The sequence below is a fragment of the Mercenaria mercenaria genome, chromosome 14 (genome assembly GCF_021730395.1).
Source record: "Mercenaria mercenaria strain notata chromosome 14, MADL_Memer_1, whole genome shotgun sequence".
Classification (NCBI taxonomy): domain Eukaryota; kingdom Metazoa; phylum Mollusca; class Bivalvia; order Venerida; family Veneridae; genus Mercenaria; species Mercenaria mercenaria.
Window position 1 is genome coordinate 10,369,926 of NC_069374.1, and position 11,066 is coordinate 10,380,991.

Below are 11,066 nucleotides of genomic sequence, written 5' to 3' on the forward strand. Positions count from 1 at the left end.
TCGACTCCTTGGGTCAGTGGTTAGAACATTGGCCTTCCACCTGTGCGACCCATGTTCGAATTTCAGCAGAGGCAGTTGGGATTTTCATTATAAAATTTTGCCCTCTTTCGTTTCTTTTACACTTTGAATTGCGTAAGAACACAAAAACAATGTCATTATATTACCTATACTGTGACAGTTTTACTTAAAATCCATCATAAAGTTAACAAAACATTTTGTAAAACAAGTATTTTGTAGGGAAACGAAATAGTTGATCTACATTTTAAAGATGTAGCAGATGGGAATTTTATTTGTTTGTTGAAATTTAATTTTTTGGATTTATGCAAAAGCCAAAAAAGTAAATTTCCCTTTAAAAATTGTTTGTGTCAATTAATTCAGACTTGAATGCAGTCTAACATGCACCTGGTCAAGGATCTATTCTGTGACAAAGTATATAGGTCTTTAGTCATAATTTGGAAAACATGATGAAATAGACTATTCTTTGATGAATTTATAATGATTTATAAAGGATCTTTAATATTTCTTACTTCTGTATTCTAATGTGAACTGGATCTTTTACAGCCATATAACCCAACTTTGACTCAAAAGTTAGTAATTTAGGAAACCTAGGCAAAAATTGAAACCATTTCAGTTAATATGTCTCATAGAAATGATTGTCTGAATTAATCAAAAAATCACAAGGGCAAACACCATTGTTAAATAAACTGACTAAAATGATCTATTTATATTGGAAAACTGAATGAAAAGTTGTTTTTTCTCAACTGCCTGTTTGTCATTGCAGATCGCACAATTCACAAGTTAGATGCAGACGACATCGAAGAAATAGAAAAAATCAGTACTTGAAAGACTCAGCAATCAGATGAATGTGATGAAACATTTCTCAGATATACAGTGTGTTCATTGTTATATCACAGCAGATATATCCCATTGCTTACTGCCAAAATAGCGGCAAGACATTTAAAATTGCCGAAAAGATGACAGACAATTTTTAATTGCGGAAATAGTGAATAAAACATTTTTGAATTGCCGAGATAATGGAAAAGCATTTTTAATTGCCTAAATAGTGGAAATAAATATTTTATTTTCTAAAATAATGGCAAAATGCCTTCAGAAAATACACATTTTGATAGAAGTTTGTTTGATACTACAGTCTAAAAGAGAGCTGGACTGTATCTATGAACGCTTTTATTAAGAAACTTGAAGATGGATTGTCAGAAAGTGCTGTTTTATTTATTTTTTAGTTACTACTACTAGTATTGGCATGTTCAGGTTGTTTTTTAAACTGAATCCTTTGTACATATAAGAAATATATGTAGCATACATGTGAGATATACGTGTAGTATTGATCGTTAAAAGTTATTCATTTTGAATAAAAAGTTTGGATGGAACTTCAGTAGGTCTGACATTTAGAAATAATGGAAGAAATTGAAAACTGTTGGCTAAGTAGGATCCTGGTTTTTACAGTCGTTGCTGAACAGTCTTTTGCATTTTTGCTTAACACAATGTCAGGTTCTGTGACTTTTGTCATTCACAGAATTTACATCTGTTTAAACCATAGGCCATTTTTATACAGAACACATAATTGTGTAATAACAAGTTTTAAAATCCTTCATTTTTACCGCATAAATGCGAATGAGTAGTTTTCATGCAAATATGCAATATGTATCAAAATAGGAAAGTTGAGAAATAAAGATGTATTAAAGTGTTAAAGGGGATCAGTCTCATTTTAGAATTTTTTTTGTATATTCTGTTGCGGTATTTAAGGACTGAAAGGGTCTATTAACTTGAGTTACATAGTTTTATTCATTCCTTAGCAAAGTATGTTTATCAAATTGATACTTAAGCTAAAAAATGTCTACTAACAATACATAGTTGGCAACCAGGACAGACAAATCAAGTTTTAAAATTTCCACTGAAAATCTAACATGTGTTAATCACTCGTTTATCATAAAATAAGCATACCAGTAAATGTTCGACTATAAAAAGTTCAGACAAATCTATTTACCGGTATGATCAAATCTAACAAATGACCGTATATATGATTATAATTATGTGTACTTCTGTTACAGTGTGTAATAATAGTGCTCAGCTCATATTTGTATATAGAACACATCTTGTATTTGTACATTACTTTGATTATTATTTTACCGGTTTAGTACATGTATGTCTTGACTTTTATTTTAAAATAAAGAATGATGTAAGTTCTACTGTTTGGTTTCCCGCAGTTACATAATATTGTTGAAATATCAAGGTATAAGTAAGGAATTTTGAATGATTGCACAATCTATATGTAACTGAAGGATTATATATTAAGGAAAACCTAGTTGGAGTTTTGCCAAACATGTTGATGAAATAGACTGGAATCCATGTCAAAAATTACCATAAATTAGCTCATTGAGCCATGAAACCCGAATAAGCTTATGGTATTCAAGCCATTGAACCATGAAACCCGCCTATCTGCTTAATACTATAGAATAAGCTGATATTTTAATGTAAAGGATTAGTGTAGGATTCCATGATATTTTAGATGAAACTCCTGAAGTGTAAAAATTTCAAATTTCGTAGAAAATACTTGCACATTTATAAAACACTTGCATATGACCGTAGTTCTTGGCCAGCATCTAATGATGATTAACAAGTGTGCAAAGTTTCAAAGCTGTAGCTCATATAGTTTTTGAGAAAAGTTGGACCTAAACAAAAATCTTAAGCGATGCCGACGATCAAGTGACGACAATACCTCATAGATTTTTTTCAAAAGTCAGATGAGCTAAAAGTTTATATTATCAAGCAGACACTTGTTCTCTTATTCTACTTTTAGTGTTCTTGACCCCACTGGTTCTTTGCGTAATCCAAACCTTGTTTTTCATATCAATTTCTTCAAGTTATTCAACTAGTGTTATTCTGCGAGTTCTGCTGAAAAACTCCAGGGTAGGTGAGCTGTCACTCTAACATAAATTACTCCCACTTATAAAGTAAATGACAAATGACAGCCTTTGAAAAGTTCTTTTTTGCTCAGTTCATTCCACACAACCATTATAAGTCAGGAACCAGTGAACCCTAGCTCACAGAAGGGTTGGTAGTTCCGCTCTTATATTCATGAGGAATGTCAGGCTGCGTCATTCCATCCTTCCTTTCGTCCGTCACACTTCGTGTCCGGTCCATAAGACTGCCATCCATGAAGAGATATTGAAATAACTTTGCATAAATGTTCACTATAATGAGACGACCTGTTTTGCGCAAGACCCAGACCCCCACATCTAAGCTCAAGGTCACACTTAAAGGTCAAAGGTACCCACCCGCTTAGCTCTGTAGGTAAGAGCGTTGGTCTACGGATCGCGGGATCGTGAGTTCGATCCTCAAGCGGGGCGTATGTTCTCCGTGACTATGATAAACGACATTGTGTCTGAAATCATTAGTCCTCCACCTCTGATTCATGTGGGAAGTTGGCAGTTACTTGCTGAGAACAGGTTTGTACTGGTACAGAATCCAGGAATACTGGTTAGGTTAACTGCCCACCAATACATGACTGAAATACTGTTGAAAAACTGTGTTAAACCCAAAACAAACAAACAAAGGTCAAAGGTTAACAGGGTCTGTTTTGTGTCCGGTCTATATCTCTGCCATCCATGAAGGGATTTTGAAATAACTGCATAAATGTTCACCATAATGAGACGACCTGTCATGTAACTGCTTATTCCTTATTTGCTAAAATTTATTAATGATTTTCAACATATATCAACAGCAAAAATATTTTTTTATATTGGTCCTTGACCTTCAGTAAACTTTAACCTTTAGCCTGCTGGCGGCAAGTGGTTCTGCCTTTGCGACCAGTGCAGACCAAGATCAGCCTGCACATCCATGCAGGTTGATCATGGATTACACACTATTCCCTATTCAGTCAGCAAATTTTCAGTGAACACCCCTTGAAATAATAAATGGTATTGCCCAAATTGAATAATAGACAAGTCCATTTTAAAAATTTAGTAGGTTAGAGGTTATTTAACCCTTAGCCTGCTAGCGGCAGATGATTATGCCTTTGCGACCAGTGCAGACCAAGATCAGCCTGCACATCCGTGCAGTCTGATCATGGTCTGCACTGTTCGCTATTCAGTCAGTAAATTTGCAGCAAACACCCCTTCAAATAATAAATGGTATTGCCCAAATTGAATGATGGACCAGTCCATTTTAGAAATTTAGCAGGCTAAGGGTTAAACAGATGTCTCATGAGGACAAAGTCATATGATGTTAAGTCGCAAAAAGCTTGAAAATCCTCACATGATTCACAGTCAGAATTTGACACAGAAACTCTTACAGAAATGTGAACAATAAGTAACTGAAATGTATGTCTCCAAACGGTTCCACTAGCATGTTGGTTAACATAAAAAATACGAGGAAGGTAATTGCTCTTTGACGATTTATTGATGTTATTTCATTTTATTGTGATAAAAATGGTCAAGATCTGTAAGAAGAAACTTTTGTAGGAACAGAATGAAACCAAACAAAATGAAAGCAGACTGGTTAAATATTATAGTTGATTCATGCCCAAAAAAAGTTTATTTTTCATAATGAATTCTGTCAAGGTAAGTGGACAGATTTTCCAGTTTCATGGTAACATCCGCGCAGTCTGGTCAGGATCCATGCTGTTCGCTTTCAAAGCCGATTGCAATTAGAGAAACAGTGAACAGCATGGATCCTGACCAGATTGCGTGAATGCACAGGCTGGTCTGGAACCATGCTGGTCGCAAATGCACAATGTTGGTTTTCTCATGGCGTGGCTCATTTATAGAACTTCTACATTGTACACTCATTAACTGTATCACAGTAAAAGGTACCAGAAAGATAGAGCTGTTTAATATAAAAAAAATAATCCCAGTTCAGGCATCTATAAAAAAAAATTTGGGGTTGGTGGGGACACTTAAAGTTGCCCTTGTCCGTCCGTCCTCTCCGAATTTGTTGTTCATATCTCAGGAAGTATTTGACCCAGAGTCATCATACCTCGCACGATTGTTATTCAGCATGGGAAGTTGTGCACCAGGGGTTTTAATTTGTATCTCGCACAACCAGATGGTTATTAACTTAGTAAAAAATATGTGTAAAAAGGGCCAAAGTTTGTGTCGCATGTGTCTCAAAAAGTATTTGACCCACTGTTATGAAACATTACAGGAATATTATTCAGCATGTGGGGTTTTGGACCTGGGGTTTTGTTAGAGATATCACTCAACCAGACTTTGGTTATGGCCCTCGACTTAGTCAAAAATATGCATATAAAGGCCTAAGATTTGATCTAGGGTCATGAAACATGATAGAAATGTTATCCAGCATGTGAAGTTGCACACCTGGCAGATTTTTGTCAGTCAGACCAGAGTTGAGGTCCTTGATTGTCCAAAATATGCATAAATGGGGTACAGGTTATCTCAAGAAGTATTTGACTTAGATTCATATAACTTTATGGGATTGTTATATAGCATGTGAAGTTGCACACCTGGTGTTCTGTTTGGGATTTCATTCAACCAGTCTGGAGTTATGGTCCTTGACTTAGTTAAAAATACACATAAAGTGCTTAACAGTTTGTGTTTCAAACATTCACCTAGAGTCATGAAACCATGTAGGAATATTATCCAGCACATGAATTTGTGCCTCTGAGGTCATTTTGCACGTCCAGAGTTACGGCCCTTGACTAAGTAAAAGAAAATAAAACTTTGTGCCCCATGTATCTCAAAAAGTACTAGTCTAAGAGCTAGAGCCATAAAACATTAGAGGATTATTTTATAGCATGTGAAGTTATGCACCTGGTTTTATGGGGGGTTTCACTCATCTAGACCAGAATTATGGTCCTTGACTTGGTTTGTGTCGCAAACATCTTAAAAAATATTTCACACCATGTACAGTGACAGAAGTGGGCCTGGGGTCACCTGTTTCCTATGGATACACATTTAGTTATTAATTTACACTTTTTCAGTACTGTAACTGTTGCAGCTAAACCCAAACTTTGAACATATTTTTATCATCTTTAGATGAGTATGGTAAGCCAAGAACCATAACTCATGTGTATTACTTATTGTGGAGCAAAGATAACCATAGGCAATGTTCTTGTTGTTTTTTTTTGAGCTTTAAATCAATTTCTTTGTATGTTACATTAAAAAGCATTGAGGTGAAAATGAAGTTTGGTGCTGTTTGATGTGGTATGGTCCAATAGTTTTGTATGTTACATCACAGTCACTTTTATATTACATGAAAAGACAAATATCTGTTAAAGTTTGAGATTTATATGATTTTGTCATATGATTAAACTGATAAAAGTGCTATATTTCTTTTGTTTCTGTACCCCCTACCCTTCCCTTATAGGACTTTAAGGTTTAAAAACATGGTACAATTTTACTGTTGCAAGCACTTTTCTGTTATTAACCAGGTTTTCAACGAAAACCTGAGTTATTAGATTGGGGTAGATGTTGGTCGGGCGGGCGGCGGCGACGGCGGCGGCGGCGGCGTCAAACTGGTGTTTCCGGTCAATAACTTTTGTTTCGGTAAAGATATTTGAATAAAACTTGGTTTGTATGTAGCTTATATCAAGACAAAGGCTGGGATTGATTTTGGGGTTTCTGGGGTCAAGGTCAAGGTCACTGTTACTTAAAATAGAAAAAGGGTTTCCGGTCAATAACTTTTGTTTCGGTAAAGATATTTGAATAAAACTTGGTATGTATGTAGCTTATATCAAGACAAAGGCTGGGATTGATTTTGGGGTTTCTGGGGTCAAGGTCACTGTTACTTAAAATAGAAATAGGGTTTCCGGTCAATAACTTAACTTAGGAATGAGCTATCATGATAAAACTTGGTGTATAGAAAACTTATATAAAGTTGTAGCTTGGGATTGATTTTGGGGTTTCTGGGATCAAGGTCAAGGTCATTGTTACTAAAAATAGGGTTAGGGTTAGGGTTAGCATATCTTCTACATCCATGGAGGGATTTTGATGAAAGTTGGCACAATTGTTCACCATCATGAGACGGAGTGTCATGCGCAAGAACCAGGTCCCTAGGTCTAAGGTCAAGGTCACACTTAGAGGTCAAAGGATACAAGAATGAAAACTTTGTCCGGAGCATATCTTCTTCATGCATAGAGGGATTTTGATGTAACTTGGCACAATTATACACCATCATGAGATGAAGTGTCTTGCGCAGTTCCCTTCTTTAGAATTACTTCCCTTTGTTGTTACTATAAATAGCTTATATTGTAACTTTTTCATTACTAGACGTAGGGAAAAATCGAGACCACTTTTCTGTAGTACAACATGCATGTTACATCCAATTTTGAGGTGTATTTTGACCAATCTCTACCTGGTAAGGATTTCTGTGTGGACTTACAATTTTTTTTTTTTGTATTTTTTATTTATTTATTTATTTATTTTTTTTTTTTTAAGATTAACTTCCCTTAGTAGTTACTATAAATAACTTATATTGTAACTTTTTTATAATTGACCGTAGGGAAAAACCAAGACCACTTTTCTGTGGTATAACATAGTTGTTACTTTCTAATTTTAGGTGTATTTTAAGGTATCTCTACCTGGTAAGGAGTTTTTTTGTGGACTTAGAAAAACAAAAGAATTACAATGATTACTAAACAACCACAAAATTAAAATTACATCTGCAAATACAGGTGCTAGAGTAAAGAAATTTGCTGTGACGGGTGTATATTGTGACATTCTGACACTCTTGTTTATTCTTATGAAAAGTGTTGAAAACATGGTTTCGTGGCATTGCCGCGTTTCTTGTTATCAAACATTTTGAATATTCGAGCACACTATCTTTCCGACTATTCTTGTTTGCCTTTTTTTCCAGTTTGTCACCAAATTGGTCTGAGGGAAGTCTACTGTAAAGGTCTAGTAATAAGGTCTGGGAAAAATGTTTGTGTATACCCCAGTTCTGTGGGACATTTCAGCCAAAAGGGAAAATACATAAAAAAAAAAAAATTACACAGATTGCAGGCTGATCTACTGCACAGGTCGCAAAGGCAGGATTACTTGCCGTCAGCAGGCTACAGGTTAATATACCCCTGAAGTGATTCCTTGCAAGACATAAGAATACAAAATGTGTTTCAGTTTCAGGTAAAATTTATGTAAACAATAACATGTGAAACATAAAACAAAATGTAAATCCAACCATGTATTAATCACAAATTAAATGACTGATAAAAAGACCATAAGAGATTTTCTAACTCCACTAAAACAAACATAGATATTCTAAGAAATTTATTTAAAAAGTTCACTGCTATGGCACAAAAATGTCCATTGTTTCCTATGCAAAGTAGGATACTCTGAAAATAAACAGAACAATAATGTAGCTGCTAATTAGTATTATTCAAATGATAATGTTAGAGGGTGATACATAATAAAGTACTTCTATTTGACATCACTTTTATACACCACAAAAGGGTTTTATGAATACACATTCTGTCTGAGCCCATGAATCATTTGAGTCCTAAATAATCTGAATGCAGTCCGTCTCCCAATGTTCTCTTCATCACTTGTAAGCCCGTGACATATACTGTACATATGATGAATATTATTCTGGCTGCATCAGCCTCTCACACAGACACACATATCCTGTTTCTGCAAACTTGTGTATATCATGTACTGCTCCAGTCTGGTTGTGAACATAACATTTTGTTCAGCACTCGCCACAAACTCATCTCTTATTAAAGATGTTTAAGGCTTTGGTGAAAACATCTATACACTACACTTACGTACTACACTACCAAGTGGATTACATCCAATATCATGATTTCTCTCTCCCCCAAACTAACTAAATCCTCACCGTACAACCCCTTGGAAAGAGTAATCCTCACGTACAATTCGGTGGAAAAACTAATTCTCAACGTACGACTAGATGAGTAAAATACCGTATCAGTATGAATGAGTTAGAACATTTTTAAAGAGTTCAGTCACACACTAATGAATCATCCAGTATTGTTTGGTTGGTTGTAGAACTGGTGAGTGTATCTCAGAGGGCATATTGAAAGATGGTCCTCAAATTTCTTCTTCAACTCGTCACGTTCTTTCTTCACCTGTGAAAGCTCGAACCTAAGTTGGGTCTGCGATGACTGTAGTTTCTGGCATTCCTGAAAAAAAAAAGATTAATAAGTGTAAATGTATAAATATATAACTGCGAAACATTTAAAACAAAATTTGAACATGTATGTTCTGTTATTGAATATTTCTAACCGCAAAGAGGAATGCCTAAAACTTCAACCTTGACACGGGCCTCTCCTTCATGTGACTGAAAGTACATGTAGTATGAATACACGAATATACATGTTGGTATATATAATTGCACAAATTTAAAACGATTGTTTATATGTGAAGTAAAACCAAGAAATCAAATTTATACCTTCTGTAACTGATCACCCCTAGTCCTCTGTCGGTCTCGGAATCTTCTTGCCGCCATCCTATTCTGGACCTTCCTTTTCTCGACTCTCTCTAGTTCCTCTTCTGTCAGCTAAAAAAAGATATAAAAGGCAACTCCATAAATGTCCTCAAACATGTTACCTGACCAATATCATTCAATGTTTTTAACCAGTTGTTCAGTCATATATTAAAATTGGGTACAAACAATTTAACTACCAAATAATTATAGTATGGACCGGTCAATTCTCCTTTTTCGAAAATCTGACGTAAGACCAAAACTTTTGTTAAAAGTTTACACTATTGGTCTTGATACCTATACTAATACATATAAGTTCGTGCCCAAAACACTGTTCATTTATTATAAATGTCATTAAACGCGAAACCCAACGTTAGACTAGGACCAACGTCAGCTTAAAGTTCCTAGATAACAAAGATAGATCTACTTACTTTGTCTGGTTCTGGCTCTAAGAATTCCACTTTCAGTTCTGGTTTTCCTTCTTTCATTCTTTTTGATTGTATTGAATACTTTAATTCCTCTTTGATTAAAGGTGTAAAGTCCCCGTCGACCAGCGCACGTGTAGCCGCGTCGGCTAGATTTTTATCCTTTATGCCGTTATAAACGTCCATGATAGAAGCGGCATCTGCACTTTGGCCAGGCGCTGACATCGTGTGAATTGCGTCAGTGCCTAAATAGTTTGTAGCACCGCTGTTAAATACATAATTGCTGACCTCTGTGTTTCCGTCAGCATCACATGAAGCAATGCACGTGGGAATCGTGACGATATTGCCGTCGGTATCAACTGTGATACCCGCTTGATATGTTGGAACCACTTGCACAGTATTGTCATCCATTGTAAGAAAAAAGTTTATCTTCGAGTTGGAATCCTGTCGTTCAAACATGGTTCCTGAAAGCCAGAAAAAGATATATGTTAAAACACTGTGAATTGTGAGAAAAGAAAACACTTATAATAAAGTCGATATGTTTGATCAATATAGCATTTCTTAGGCCTACATATTATAAGAAGAAACTTTGTCGCTCACATTTCCGCAGCAGCAAATATTCAGAAAAAAAATCCGAAGAGCGTAGAAGAGCGGCTAGGCCTATATTATTAACATTATTTCCATTTTCTGTTTGAAATGACGAAAAAAATGCGACGTAAGAAATACGGTTTAATCTGAATCATTTTCAAAAATGGATCGAGTACTAGACCTACAATGTTATATATTATAATATTGTACATTAATTGTACCTAAATTTTTTTTAAATAAAACTCTTTTTATTTTTCATTTTCATAATTGTTTTAATTCTTCTTAAAAGTTATTTATTTATGGAAAAAAATAGCTTTTAAAAATTCGTACAGTTATTTTCGGCTTCTAACTAGATCTAAGTCTATTTCGAACGATTTTGAAATTCGTGGTGAAATCGTGAAATCCTCCTATATATATTCATTTAGTCATGTGACCCCCCCCCCCCCCCCCCCCCCCAACGAGTCTGTGCATGTACCTGTACGTCATGTCTATATATAAAATTTTACGGAGACTACGGAAATATCCGATGTTTCGCGATTGATAAAAAGCCTGAGAAGAGCCTGACCGGGTTTCTGGATGTGCAGGACTGCTCTTCTTAGCAGATTAGATAAGATAAGATAAGTTTTATTTAAAGTCGGC

The 11,066-nt window shown here is 35.3% G+C and overlaps 2 protein-coding genes across 2 annotated transcripts in view; one reads left to right on the forward strand and one right to left on the reverse strand.

Annotated features, from left to right (window-relative positions):
* The window catches only part of LOC123526371 (ATP-dependent RNA helicase DDX19A-like), a 29,446-nt gene extending 23,143 nt beyond the window's left edge, over positions 1-6,303 (forward strand). The window contains exon 12 of the mRNA XM_045305498.2: positions 782-6,303. Coding sequence (XP_045161433.2) covers positions 782-843 — 62 coding nt within the window. The 3' untranslated portion in view covers positions 844-6,303. The remainder of the gene's footprint in view (positions 1-781) is intronic.
* A 1,784-nt stretch (positions 6,304-8,087) lies between these two features.
* LOC123526372 (uncharacterized) lies at positions 8,088-10,831 on the reverse strand. The gene is made up of 4 exons (XM_045305499.2): positions 10,758-10,831; positions 9,846-10,303; positions 9,382-9,489; positions 8,088-9,112 (listed from the first exon to the last, which is right to left on the reverse strand). Exons 2-4 carry the CDS (start codon positions 10,296-10,298, stop codon positions 8,951-8,953), a joined length of 723 nt encoding a protein of 240 aa, XP_045161434.1. The 5' UTR covers positions 10,299-10,303; positions 10,758-10,831; the 3' UTR covers positions 8,088-8,950.
* Positions 10,832-11,066: the final 235 nt, after the last annotated feature.

What these genes read in the sequence shown, in the direction of transcription:
- LOC123526372 (XM_045305499.2), bottom strand. Translation starts at nt 10,298, where the DNA reads ATGTTTGAACGACAGGATTCCAACTCGAAGATAAACTTTTTTCTTACA. An exon ending in TAGAGCCAGAACCAGACAAA is followed by an intron (nt 9,490 to 9,845) that starts GTAAGTAGATCT and finishes ATCTTTTTTTAG; the next exon opens with CTGACAGAAGAGGAACTAGA. An exon ending in GGGGTGATCAGTTACAGAAG is followed by an intron (nt 9,113 to 9,381) that starts GTATAAATTTGA and finishes TTTTTTTTTCAG; the next exon opens with GAATGCCAGAAACTACAGTC.